Source organism: Sinocyclocheilus grahami, unplaced genomic scaffold, assembly GCF_001515645.1.
Source record: "Sinocyclocheilus grahami isolate Dianchi unplaced genomic scaffold, SAMN03320097.WGS_v1.1 scaffold1158.1, whole genome shotgun sequence".
Lineage (NCBI taxonomy): Eukaryota > Metazoa > Chordata > Actinopteri > Cypriniformes > Cyprinidae > Sinocyclocheilus > Sinocyclocheilus grahami.
The window spans coordinates 259,112-274,558 of NW_015506337.1; the positions used below are offsets into that span (position 1 = coordinate 259,112).

Consider the following 15,447-nt stretch of genomic DNA (forward strand, 5'->3'; position numbering starts at 1 on the left):
GAGGGTTACCATACGTAACCGAGACGTTTTTTATGCATTGGTCATTTATGAGATTTTGAGCTATTTTGCTTCTATTACGTCTTCTTTCAGACGAATGGAAAAAAACACACAAACTAGACACTGAAGTGTTTATTTTATTACACTTTATTTATTTGCGTCTATAGATTTCAATCTTAATACATATCTTTAAAGGCTGTCAGTTTTTTCTCCATCAAAGAACCTGACTTTACCCAGTGTTCGGATTTATCTTCTGGAAATGTATGTAAATGAGTGCATATTTAATTGGATAATGCCCCATTTGCTGTACTGCGATTAAATAACTATGGTATGGTGATATCAATTAGGTAATTTTTTTTTATTCTGTTCACCTCTATAGTGTATCGTCTTAAATTAGTGAATGGAAAAAAACACACAAACTAGACACTGAAGTGTTTATTTTATTACACTTTATTTATTTGCGTCTATAGATTTCAATTATAATACATATCTTTAAAGGCTGTCAGTTTTTTCTCCATCAAAGAACCTGACTTTACCCAGTGTTCGGATTTATCTTCTGGAAATGTATGTAAATGAGTGCATATTTAATTAGATAATGCCCCATTTGCTTATTTAAACATAACCTTTCAGAAAGCTTGTAATACAAAACAATTGTCTTAATGTACTGCGATTAAATAACTATGGTATGGTGATATCAATTACGTATTTTTTTTTTATTCTGTTCACCTCTATAGTGTATCGTCTTAAATTAGATTTCACAATTAACGGATTAATACTGAAACAAATGCATTTTGAAAATATGATTATTTAAATAAAATCAAATAGATGCACTTTGATTAATTTTTGAGTGCATTTGAAAAAATAACAGCATACTGGTTTGAAACAACATGAGACTGAATAAATAATGACAGAATTTGGTTGAACTATCCTGTTAATGTGCAAGACTTTATGGTGTTAAAATGTACCTGATGCATTCTTTATTAGTTTGAATTGGGCTGAATTGCTGGGATGAAGATTTTACAGCAGCGCACTTAAACATATCAGAGCATAAAGTGGCCAGCTGTTGTGTCGAGCTCATGTTAGGAAGACAGTTTAGGAATTTTTCTCTCCATTTATTCCAGGCAAATCTTGGGCAGCGCTTTGGTTTGGCTTAGATGGACATTGTGGGACGTTTTTAACATTGCTTCCATAGAGTGGTCTGTGTTGAAATGCATTGGCTGAAAGAGGAAGTCCAGTTGCCTTGTGTAACCCTTGACCCACAGTCATATCAAGGGGAATTATTCTCAAAATTGACCGCCAGTTCTCACTGCAAACAAGAATGAGACGATTGAGTTTTCCTTCAGATGTTTGTGCTTTTAAACTAGACATGTTATTAAAGGAAGAGTTCACCCAAAAATTAAAATGAGCAAAAGATTTACTCCCCTTCAAACCATCCAAGATGTAGATGAGTTTGTTTCTTCATCAGATTTGGAGAAATACAGCATTGCATCAGTGTCTCAGCAATGGATCCTCTGCAGTGAATGGGTGCCGTCAGAATGAGAGTCCAAACAGCTGATAAAAACATCACAATAATCCACAAGTAATCCACAGCATTCCAGTCCATCAGTTAACATCTGGAGAAGACAAAAGCTGAAACACATCCAGCATTAAGATGTTTGTAACTTCAAACCATTGCTTCCAGCTAAAATATGAGTCCATAATCCATAATAACGCTTCCTCCAGTGAAAAAGTGTTCTGGTGTGAATCAGGAGAGAGATCTGCACAGATCAAGCACCGTTTAAACAGCTCTAAACACATATGTGGCTGGATTTTGATGTGAGAGACAACATCAGATGCACTTTTTCACTGGAGGAAGCGTTATTATGGATTATGGACTCGTATTTTAGCCAGAAGTAACTAAAAGTACACTAAGTAAGTTTCAAGTTAAAAGCATCTTAATGCTGGATTTGTTTCAGCTTTTGTCTTCTCCAGATGTTAACTGATGGACTGGAGTGCTGTGGATTATTGTGATGTTTTTATCAGCTGTTTGGACTCTCATTCTGACGGCACCCATTCACTGCAGAGCATCCATTGCTGAGACACTGATGCAATGCTACATTTCTCCAAATCTGATGAAGAAACAAACTCATCTTAATCTCGGATGTCCTTGGTGTTATGGATCGAAGGGGTTTTTAGTGAGTTGTTATTTGGGGTGGTTGCTATGGTGTTGCTAGGAGCTGAATGCTTTAACTTAAATTCCAGATCATCCGAAACATGCTTTACAATCTCATCTAACAATATTCGCATATGAAAACTCATATTTTCAGCTTTTTGTTGTAATTCACATTCCTATTCATCCTTGTGATGGTTTGGCAAACACACACATTAGTCTTGCCCTTTCTGCAGTCCTCTGTTACCAAAGTGTAAACGGATCCTTATTGATTTTATTTGCTCATTTCTTTTTAATAACATGATTTGTTTCATTAGGTAACAGAATCTAGCCACAACTTCACAATTCATGAAAATTCAAGCCCCGAACATTTCCTGTGCCCCGAGAAGAGCTGCTCATGAATAAGACATTAGTGCTTTATTAGAGGACTGACCCAACACTGCAGAGCTCCGAGCAAGGAGTTTTTATGAAGCGTAATGAAGGGACACGAGTATTTGTCATTCTTAATGTAAACTTAAATTAACCTTTTATTGATGCATTGCTTGAATTTCCCCCAAATGGATTTGTCTAGTTAATAACCAGTCTCTGCTGTATTATTTAGTTAGTTTAGAGTGTTTCTCGACTAGTAAAAAATAAGAGTCACAGGTCCGTTCTTATGGTTCACAGACAGCAGGAAAACAATGGGAAATGCAGTTAAGAAAATGCAGCTATCTATATAACTATGTGTAGTTAGAATAGTAAATTAAATAGATTCATCTGTTATTAAAAAAGAGAAAAATCCGCAAAAAAAAGCTGCATGTTAAGGACAATTTGTACATTTTTTTCAGAAATTATATTTTGCCTAAAAAGAAAATAAAGCCTATTTTAAGGACCACTTTTTTTTTAGTAATTATAAATATTTTTTTAAAAACTAAATGTAAATAGTTAGAATAGGAAAATAAATACATTATTTATTAATAATAAATCGATATTTAGATTATTTGCTTTTATAAAAGAGAGATGAAGAGAGATGAAATATTATAAATAAAAAATAAAGCCTTTTTAAGCAATTATGTGTGTATATATATATATATATATATATATATATATATGTATATATTTATTTAAAATAAATTAATTAATCTGCATCTCATTAAAAGAGAAATAAAAACACTTATAAAGTCAAGAATAATTGACACACAATTTAGAAATGCATCCTATTATATTCAGCGAATTTGTCAATGCTGAGATATATGTTTCAAATACTGTCAAAAGGCTGAAATATATATATATATATATAGCTTTATAGCTAAAATATTTACACTAAGGTTTGGGGTCAGTAAGACGAAATTAAGGCAAGCATGCAGAAAGGATGCATTAAATTGATCAAAAGTGACAGTAAAGACATTTATGATGTTACAAAAGATTTCTATTTCAAATAAATGCTGTTCTTTTGAACTTTCTGTTCATCTGTGCATCCTGAAGAATTAAATGTATCACAGTTTCCACAAAAATATTGGGCAAGACAACTGTTTTCAACATTGATATTAATCAGAAATGTTTCTTGAGCAACAAATCAGCATATTATACTGATTTCTGAAGATCATGTGACTCTGAAGACTGCAGTAATGATGCTGAAAATACAGCTTTGATCACAGAAATAAATTACATTTTAACATATATTCACATAGAGAAAAACTATTTTAAATTGTAATAATATTTCACAATTTGTATTGTATTTGTATATGTATTTTTGATCAAATAAATGCACCCTTGGTGAAGCAGAAAATACTTATTTCAAAAACAGTATCATTTTTTTTGTAATATATTTCAGCTGCTCTGCCAGTCAACAATCTTGCATGTTTTCTCTATTTAAACTAGTGCACTTTTTGTCCAGTGTAATATTTTTATGCATTTTCTATCTGTTAAGAACATGTGTTGTGAAGTGTGTTGGGTGATAAAAGCCTGTGATCTGGCCTGCGGAGGGTTTGATAACAGCTGTTTGCATCGAGGCTGATCGCACAGGAGCAGATGGGGTTAAACAAATACAAACAAGTACTGACAGAGCTGCTGGAGGACATGAGTGTCGGCCGGAAACGGTTAATGGCTCGCAGCTGTGCTCTGGGATCATGTTGGGAAGAGAGTCTGGCTCGCTGCTCTTGCTTTAGCACCAACATAACATCATATCAGAGAAAGACTGCATCATTGTGTGCAGGAATATATGTATGCTAATGTGATGCTGCAGTCAGGATTCTGCTGTATTTTTATTTGTAGATCAAATAATAAAAGCAGCTTTGTTGAAAAATGTACAAATTATATTTTGCCTAAAAATTAAATAATGCTGTTTAAGGCACTTTTTTTTGTTTTTGCCTAAATAGAAAATGAAGGCTATTTTAGGACTATTTTTCATTTTTTAAGAAATTGCATTTTGCCTAAAAGAAAATAAAGCCTATTTTAAGGACCATTTGCGCATCATTTTTTTTGCATATTTCTTTTTACCTAAAATGTGTTGAAAATGTTTAACTAAAAATAAAATAATTCCTTTTTAAGGGCAATTTTTGCATTTTTTTTTTTACCCATTATATGTTGCCTACGAATAAATACATTTTGCATTGTTTTTTATAATTTTATTTTTTTTAGAAATGATATTTTGCCTAAAAAGAAAAAAATAAGTCTATTTTAAAAATCAATTTTTGCATTTATTTAAAATAATATTTTGCCTAAAATGACAATAAAGCCAGTTTTAAGGACAATTTTTTCATTTTTGCTGCATTTGTTTTTTGTTTGTTATTGTTTTTTTTTTACAAATTACATTTAGCCATTTTTGAATTTTTCTACACGTTATATTTTTCCTAACAAGAACATAAAGCCATGTTAAGAACTATTTGTACATTAATTTAGCACGTTTTAAATATTTTGCCAAAAAAAAAAAAAAAAACTATTTTAAGGACCCTTTTTGTATTATTTTTGCTTTTTTTTTATTAAAATTATATTTAACCTAAAAGAAAAAATATATATTTTAGGACCATTTTTGTATTTGTTTTAAATTATGTTTTGCCTAAAAGAAAATAAAGCCTATTTTAAGGACCATTTGTGCATCTTTTTTTGCGTAATTCTTTTTACTTAATTTTTTTTGCACATTTTTAACTAAAAATAAAATAATTCCTTTTTTTTTACGCATTATATTTTGCCTATGAATAAAGCATTTTTAAGGACAGTTTTGCATTTTTTTAAGAAATTATATTTTGCCTAAAAAGAAAAAAAATAAGTCTATTTTAAAAATCAATTTTTGCATTTATTTAAAATCATATTTTGCCTAAAATGAAAATAAAGCCAGTTTTTGCTGCATTTGTTTTTTTGTTTGTTTTTGTTTTTTTTACAAATTACATTTCGCCATTTTTTGCATTTTTCTACACGTTATATTTTGCCTAACAAGAACATAAAGCCATGTTAAGAACAATTTGTACATTAATTTAGCATGTTTTAAATATTTTGCCAAAAAAAAAATCTATTTTAAGGACCCTTTTTGTATTATTTTCGCTTTTTTTTTTATTAAAATTATATTTAACCTAAAAGAAAAAATATATATATTTTACGGACCATTTTTGCAGTAAAGAATATTTAAAAGAAATTATATTTTGCCAAAAAAAAAAACTATTTTAAGGAAAGTATTTTTTTTTTACAAATTATATTTTGCCTTAAACTATTTTAAGGGCTGTTTTTGCAGTATCTCTCTCTCTCTCTCTCTCTCTCTCTCTCTCTCTCTCTCTCTCTCTCTCTCTCTCTCTTTTGGAATTATATTTTGCCTTAAAAGAAAACAACAGCCTTCTTTAAGGACCACTTTTGCATTATTTTTTGCATTTAATTTATGCTAATGTGATGCTGCAGGTTTGCCAGTCACTCTTTTCATAGACAAAACTAAATTTGGGGGATTTTATTGTGTTTTTCTTTCTTTTGAGAATAAAGAATAAAAGCAGCTTTTCTTCTTCAAAACATATTTTGATATTATTTCTGACCCTTTTTTGACCCTATTGGAAAGCATGTAAATGTAGTTTGATTGTAAGTGAAAGTGTTTGAAGGTTTTCAGTCAGACTGATGTTTAGGGCGTCCGGTGGAGCCGTATTGTCTGGCGCGGCTGATGCCAGCTTCAGTGCCCGGCTGCTGAGCCGCTCCACATTGACCCTATTGGAAAGCATGTAAATGTAGTTTGATTGTAAGTGAAAGTGTTTGAAGGTTTTCAGTCAGACTGATGTTTAGGGCGTCCGGTGGAGCCGTATTGTCTGGCACGGCTGATGCCAGCTTCAGTGCCCGGCTGCTGAGCCGCTCCACATCATGTTTGGAGGTTTTTGTGGCGTTTGGATGTTCAGGCATGCAGTCCACGCCTGGGAAAATAGATGCTGACGTGAAAGAAATGTTCTCCTCCATTATATTTGTGTTGCCACACCCGCGTCAGCTGCCATTAGGACGGCCTGTGAAAGTGTTAGAGGCTTTATGTCCATCCATCCACTGAACACAATCAACTCTAGTTATAAATACAAAAACTAATTTATGTACATTTGAAAAAAAAAAAAAACTTTTGAATGATTGAGTGTAAACTCCAAAATAATAATAAGAAAATAAATATTTAGAAATTATATTTTGCCTGGAAAAAAAACATATTTTGCATTTTGTTTTAGAAATGATATTTTTCTTAAAATAAGCATTTATTTTAAGGACCATGTTTGCATAATTCTTTTTTTGAAAGCATATTTTGTCTACATTTAAAATAAAGCCCTTTTAAGGACCTTTTTTGCATTATTTTAATTATTATTTTGTTTTTGCCTAATAAGAAAAATTTTTTTTAGGAAATCTTTTGCATATTTGTTTTATTATTTTTTGCCTAAAATTAAAATAAGGCGATTTTAAAGACAATTTTTTCATTTTTTAGAAATTACATTTTACCTAATAAGAAATCAATTTTAAGGACCATTTGTGCATACTATTTGTATATATATTAGAAATTAAATCTTGCCTAATAAGAAAAAAATTAAGGCTATTTTTAGGAACATTTTTGTATATATTTTTTAGACATTGTTTTGCCTAAAAAAAAAGAAATCGATTTTTAAGAAACATTTTTGCATTATCTGTGCTTTTTTTTTTTTTTTTTTGAAATTGTATTATATTAATTATATTATATTGCCTAAAAAGAAAATGAAGCCTATTTTAAGGTCCATAATTTTACATAATTTTTTTAGACATTATATTGTGCCTGAAAAAATAAATGAATTTTAAGGACCATTTTTGCATTCTTTTTTTTTTTTTTAGGAAATATATTTTTCGCCCAAAAAGAAAAAAAAATAAAGCCAATTTTAAGCACTATTCTTTGATTTTTTATTATTATAATTTTTTTAAATGAAGCCTATTTTAAAGACCTTTTTTGCAGATTTTTAAAAAAATTATAAATTATATTTTGCCTACAAGAAAAAAAGGCTTATTTTAAGACCATTTTTGCATTATCTGAATGCCGCCGCACTTGGGAACGTTTTTTATTTTGCGGTGAAATGTGAGCTGGACGTGTTTCCCGTGAGACCTCATGACCAATCGTATAAATGTTTTGAGCTGTTAACCAGATTAGACAAAGACAGTTCTTCCGTTGTCTGCAGGTGGACTATCAGCAGCTACTAAAAATCAAACAATCTTCTCTGTTTCCTATGGTTTGCGTGTTGTGACAGATGCCATGCTGCTTGTGACCGAGCGTCTGGAGGGACCCTTCAACATGGAGTCCGTCATGGAGCCCATAGATGTGAAGATATCCGAAGCCATCATGAACATGCAGGAAAACAGCATGCAGCTCTCCTATCAAGTATGTTCGCTAGTTCCTGTCTATAATCATCATGTTGGGATATCACGTCTTGAATAAGCAAGCCTAGAATTTAGCGATCTGTGGCTTTCGTTGGCTTCAGGTCCAAACCCGAAGCCTCTCATCCCGCTTCCAGTCTTATTTTTAACAGCATAGTTGCGGATGGTCAGAAATTAGTAGCTCGGCACTCGGGTCAGTAAATGTGTCTCCTGCATCTCTCTGCATTTCTGACGCAGCCACTAATTGCAGGTTTTGGAGAAGAAAAAATGGCAAAGCGTGGTTTAACTGCCGTTACTCGGCCCCCTCACGGGATTTCGGCTTCTTGGAAAAGTTGAAGGTGATGTGTGTCATTTTTCGGAGGTTAAAATACTTTATTTTATTCCCTAATACGCAGAGACAAGTACAAGTAAACCATTGGTTTTACATGCCAAGTCCATTTAAAGTGAGCTTGTGAATGTGAAAAGTTGATTCAAATTTAGCATCATTGCTATACTGTTGTTATTTGTGTTAATATGTTGAGTTAGATATTATTATATTTTAAAATTGTACTTTAAGTTTTAGTAATTTTATTGTTTTGGTTTAATATTTATTTTTTAGATTGAAAAAACGTTTTGTTCATTTTTTAAATTAATGTTTGTTTATTACTTTGTTTATTTAGTTTGAGTTATTTTAGATTATTTTATTTCCGTTAACGTTTATTTTATTTCAAGTAATGAAAATATTTACAGTTTTAGCTTTAGTTTTAGCTTTAGTTTTAGCTTTAGTTAACAATAATAACCCTGGTCATGGCACCAAAAAAAAAAATTGTTTTCTGATATATTTATAATAAAATTCACCTTAAATACATTTTTCTCTTGTATATTAATATGGAAAGTCACCTACATTCTCTTATATATTCATATAACAATTCACCCCAAAATATATATTTTTCTTTATGTATTCATGTAAAAAAATAATGTAAAATATAAATTTCCTTATATATACAGATTCTCCTAAAAATTGTTGTTTCTCTTATAAATTCCATTTATTCATATAAAAATTCACCTAAAAATAAATGATATCTCATATATATATTCACATAATAATTCATCACATTTTTTTTTCTTTTACTTATTCATGTAAAATTTTACCTCGAAATATACATTTTCCTTTTATATATTAAAATACAAATTAATCTAGAAATATAAATTTTTCTCTTATGTATTCATATAAAAAATTCACCTAAAAATATAAATTTTCCTCATATATTTTTACATAAAAATTCACCTAATTTTTTTCTCTTATATATTCATATTTAAAATCACCTAAAAATACAGTTTTCTCTGATATATTCACATAAAAATCCAACTAAAATATACATCTTCCTCTTATGTATTCATATAAAAATTGACCTGAAATCTTGATTTTGATTTTTTTTTAAATGCATTGGCATGTTCGGCATCAACTACCCAACTGTATTCAGAATATTCATATTTACAGCCAAGATGTTAACAAATATGCAAGATTAGAACTTTAAGAACTTTAAATTTAAGAAATTGTAGAACTGGTCGTTCTATTGTGAATGTAAGGGGCAACAGTTCCCCCTCAGTGTCTGTGGTGTTTACGGCTCTGACTTAAAGCCAGGAAATAACATGTGGTCAAGAATGAATCTGATTTTAGGCACAATAGATCCAGCGAAGTTGGACGTGACCATATTGTTTTCCTTGTTGGAGTGCGAATAGTTCTGGAGAGCATCTGTGTTTGTCTCTCTCCGTTCAGCCGGATGCAGAACTCGTTCTCTCCGTGTAATTGCAGGTTTTCCAAGGCTGTGGACAGCCGAAGCCTTCAGGAATGAGCAGGTCGGCCCGCGGCGTCTCCGACACGTTCAGCGGCCGCTTCAGTCCCTACAACCCCGAGGAGCTTCCGACCGCCGCGGCTGCCACACGACTGGACCGCCTGGTAAGAGCAAATCTACCGTGATCAGACTCAAGGACCTGTGGGAAGCACGGGCTCCGTGTCAAAACCTCCCGAGCTGCCTTACTGTCTGCCGCCTACATAGGCACCCTAACTGACACTTTAGTTCCAAAGATTGGGCGCTGTAAGATTTTTGTTTAAGAAAACTGATAAATTCAGCAAGGATGCGTTGAGTACAAGTGACAGTGAAGACATTTATGATGTTACAAAAGTTTTCTATCTCAAATAAATGCTGTTCTTTTGAACGTTCTGTTCATCTGTGAATCCTGAAAAATTAAATGTGTCACAGTTTCCAGAAAAATATGAAGCAGCACAACTGTTTTCAACATTGATGATAATAATTATTTAATTTAACCTGGAAAGTGTTGATATCAGCTTGTGTATATATATATATATATATATATATCTTTTTTAAGTTATTAGTGCTTTCATTCATCAAGGACGCATTCAATTGATCAAAAGTGACAGTAAAGACATTTATAATGTTACAAAAGATTTTTTTTTTTTACTTTATAGAGTTCTTTTGAACTTTCTATTCATCAAAGAATCCTGAAAAATTAAATGTGTCACAGTTTCCAGAAAAATATTGTGCAGCACAACTGTTTTCAACATTGATAATAATCAGAAATGTTTCTCGAGCAGCAAATCAGCATATTATACTGATCTCTGAAGATCATGTGACACTGAAGACTGGAGGAATGATGCTGAAAATACAGCTTTGATCACAGGAATAAATTACAATTCAACATATATTCACATAGAAAGCAGCTATTTTAAATTGTAATAATATTGAACTATTTTTACTGTATTTTTGATCAAATAAATGCAGCCTTGCTGAGCAGAAGAGACTTGTTTAAAATATATATATATATATATATATATATATATATAAATCCAAACTTTTGAATCTGATGCTGTATTAAAATTGGACCAAAATTAGGAATCTTTTGCACACCTTTAGCCTTTGAATCACATCTGTGATGTCTTCAAATACTGCCTAGGTAGGCAGCACACTAGGTTTTGAGACAAAGCCATTATTTGTAACCTTCTTGAAGCCGCTGATTGAAGCTGATGGCAGACACTCGTTCACACTGAATTCACTGAAGTCTTTTCGCTTGACCTTTAGTGAGGACTTCCAGTTGTTTAGCTTTTGCTGGCATATTGACTGCTACATGATAGTTATCAAGGTTTATGCATATATCTACAGTGGGGTCCAAAAAAATCTAAGCTATATGTAAAGAAGCTTTTTGAAAGAAGTATCTTCTGCTCACCAAGGCTGCATTTATTTGTTTAAAAATACAGTAAAAACAGAAATATTCTGAAATATTATTACAATTTAAAATAGCTGTTTCATATGTGAATATCTGATAAACTGTAATTTATTTCTGTGATGCGCAGCTGTATTTTCAGCATCATTACTCCAGTCTTCAGTGTCACATGATCTTCAGAAATCAGTATAATATTCTGATTTGCTGCTCGAGAAACATTTCTGATTATTATCAATGTTGAAAACAGATGTGCTGCACAATATTTTTGTGGAAACCGTGATTCATTTTATTTTTTCAGGATTCACAGGTGAACAGAAAGTTCAAAAGAACTCTTGTAGAGTTTTGTAACATTATAAATGTCAAATACTGTCACTTTTGATCAATTTAATGCACCCTTGATGAATAAAAGCACTAATAACTTAAAAAAATTATATATCAAAACTCTCCAGGTTAAATAAAAAACAACAACAACAATGTGCTCTCAGACTTTTGGACTTTATATCCAGTGCATTTATTTCTCTCCTCTCCTTCTCTCTTTCTTTCTCGCTCTTTTAAATGCTTGCCAGAGGATTGTGTGGAAAGTCAAGCAACACAGGGTAAGAGTTGTCTGCTGTATACTGTATTTCCCTGCTCAGTCTGTCAGCGCTGCTTCACTCGTATGCAGTGCGTCTCAGATATGTTTCAGAGGCACAGATGATCTTAGAGCCGCTCATCAGGTGCTTTCTGCTCGTCTGTATATCAGCACTCTTTATCACAGACTATTCATACATACTGTATGGTGTCATGTATTATCTCACACAAATCTAGTGATTTAAAACGTATCTAATCAGTAAATGGTAAAAAGTCTCAAAATACCTGTTATATTAAAGTTGAAGTGTGTCGCCATTTTTGTGGTGCTTCACCTTCAAGTCTAATGTGTTTTTAGTATTCAGGACTCTTTGATGAAGTACTTTTTTTGTAAACCATTCAACATTAATTAAATGCAACAATTTTCTTAGACTTTAATGTAAGAATGGTTTCACGAACGATTTACACAGAAATTTGTTGTGGTCGTGTTAGGGTTATTATAGTAAAATAAAAATAAAATCATAAAAAACTTCCTTTAGCTGAAAAAAAAAAAATTATAATAAAAAAATTAAATTAAATTCGGGGAAAATATTTTATGAAAACTTTATTGACATTTAAAAAAACTAAAATAAATAAAAATGACAAAAGCTCACAACAAACTTCTAAAACGAACTAAAATTAAAGTGAAAATGTAAAAATAAAAACTTATTCAAAATTATAATTTTTGTTACTTGAAATAAAATAATCCTTACCTGAAATAATATAAAATAAAATATGGGAAAACTTTACATTTATTTTGTATCAGCTAGTTGCCAAGGCAACATTTCTTTTTTTTTTTTTTTTTTACTTAATATGCTAAAATAATTAGAACTAAATCTGAAATAAAAATGAATAAAAACTATATTATTGACATAAAAACGAATAAAAATGACAAAAACACACAACAAAATTGTTAAAGCTTTAACTAAAATGATATGTAATAAAATAAATCTAAAATTCTAAATTAAAATAATTACAAAATAAGCTGAAATAAAATCACTAAATACTATAATAAAATACTAAAATAAAACTGGGTTGTCTCGAAGCATGTAATTTCACACAGATTGCAATTCCATTTATTTGCCACTAGTGGCATTAAAATGACATGCAGATGTTGTGCATTAATATACCATAATATTTATTGTTAATGCATTATATACCATATTATTTGCACTCAAACTTTTCTTTATCTAAAATTCAGAAGCTCATTTTTATGGTCATTTACACACTGCAGTGCCTTGCTATATTCACCTGTGTATTTCATGCGTTCAGTCAGTCGATCGGTTCCTCTAGAGATGCTATATTGAGGGGATTCAGAGAAAGGCGTATGTGAGCGAGTCTCTGAGGAGGTGCAGCGTTACGCCACATGATGTCTGATCCCTGCAGTGCGTTTGCTAATGGCTTCAGGTCCTCGAGGGCCGAGGCCAGTACTGATCTGACTGGATCTGTAGCTCCAGATGCTCCACGCAAACATGAGAAGTAGAGCTCTAATCACAATAATAACACGATATGCTGATCGATCAATACAACTGATCACATTGAATCTCATATACCAATATCTGCTGAGAAAAGACATTGTTGTGGCAAACAAGCAAATCAGAGAGTGACCTTCATTGTCAGTATATTAGTGGTTATTGTTTAAAGAATAATATAGATATAGAAATAACATTTTATTTTATTTCTGTTCATTGTGAAAATGTCCTTGTCATTTTAATTTTAGTTAAAGTTTCAGTAATGTTTTGTGTGTGTGTGTTTTTGTCAATTTTATTAGTTTTTAACTTTAATTTGTTTTATAATGTTATATATAAACATATAATGTTTATATACATATAATGATTTTGGTAGCAACAAACTCTAATATAAAATGAATCATATGAAAACTTCCTTTAGCTGAAAAAAAAAAAAAATAAATAAAAAAATTTAATTAAATTCGGGGAAAATATTTTATGAAAACTTTATTGACATTTAAAAAAACTAAAATAAATAAAAATGACAAAAGCTCACAACAAACTTCTAAAACGAACTAAAATTAAAGTGAAAATGTAAAAATAAAAACTTATTCAAAATTATAATTTTTGTTACTTGAAATAAAATAATCCTTACCTGAAATAATATAAAATAAAATATGGGAAAACTTTACATTTATTTTGTATCAGCTAGTTGCCAAGGCAACATTTCTTTTTTTTTTTTTTTTTTACTTAATATGCTAAAATAATTAGAACTAAATCTGAAATAAAAATGAATAAAAACTATATTATTGACATAAAAACGAATAAAAATGACAAAAACACACAACAAAATTGTTAAAGCTTTAACTAAAATGATATGTAATAAAATAAATCTAAAATTCTAAATTAAAATAATTACAAAATAAGCTGAAATAAAATCACTAAATACTATAATAAAATACTAAAATAAAACTGGGTTGTCTCGAAGCATGTAATTTCACACAGATTGCAATTCCATTTATTTGCCACTAGTGGCATTAAAATGACATGCATATGTTGTGCATTAATATACCATAATATTTATTGTTAATGCATTATATACCATATTATTTGCACTCAAACTTTTCTTTATCTAAAATTCAGAAGCTCATTTTTTATGGTCATTTACACACTGCAGTGCCTTGCTATATTCACCTGTGTATTTCATGCGTTCAGTCAGTCGATCGGTTCCTCTAGAGATGCTATATTGAGGGGATTCAGAGAAAGGTGTATGTGAGCGAGTCTCTGAGGAGGTGCAGCGTTACGCCACATGATGTCTGATCCCTGCAGTGCGTTTGCTAATGGCTTCAGGTCCTCGAGGGCCGAGGCCAGTACTGATCTGACTGGATCTGTAGCTCCAGATGCTCCACGCAAACATTAGAAGTAGAGCTCTAATCACAATAATAACACGATATGCTGATCGATCAATACAACTGATCACACTGAATCTCATATACCAATATCTGCTGAGAAAAGACATTGTTGTGGCAAACAAGCAAATCAGAGAGTGACCTTCATTGTCAGTATATTAGTGGTTATTGTTTAAAGAATAATATAGATATAGAAATAACATTTTATTTTATTTCTGTTCATTGTGAAAATGTCCTTGTCATTTTAATTTTAGTTAAAGTTTCAGTAATGTTTTGTGTGTGTGTGTTTTTGTCATTTTTATTAGTTTTTAACTTTAATTTGTTTTATAATGTTATATATAAACATATAATGTTTATATACATATAATGATTTTGGTAGCAACAAACTCTAATATAAAATGAATCATATGTTTTTATATATAGACACATAAATTAATGGAAATGAGATAAGTTGGCTTGGCAACTAGCTGAAATAAAATAAGTTTTTTAATATTTTATTTAAAAAAATGTTTTTACATTTATTTTAAATTACTAAAAAAAATATTTTTATTTTTACAATTTTCCAGTTTAATTTTACTTAAAATTTTTGTAGTTTTTTGCATGTGTTTTTGTCAATTTTATTAGTTTTTTATGTCAATATAGTTTTTATTTATTATTAAATATCTAACAGAATCACAATGAATGTATCGTAAATATTAAATATACATGTATATTTATGTGTGTGTATATATAGACATTAAAATATTAAAATAAATATATTAATTCACACACACACACACACACACACACACACACACAC

General features: G+C 30.6%; 1 protein-coding gene across 1 annotated transcript in view; it reads left to right on the top strand.

The window, feature by feature from the left end:
* gpc6b (glypican 6b) overlaps positions 1–15,447 on the top strand; it is a 52,886-nt gene that overhangs the window by 23,326 nt on the left and 14,113 nt on the right. The window contains exons 5-6 of the mRNA XM_016253108.1: positions 7,837–7,967; positions 9,759–9,902. Coding sequence (XP_016108594.1) covers positions 7,837–7,967; positions 9,759–9,902 — 275 coding nt within the window. The remainder of the gene's footprint in view (positions 1–7,836; positions 7,968–9,758; positions 9,903–15,447) is intronic.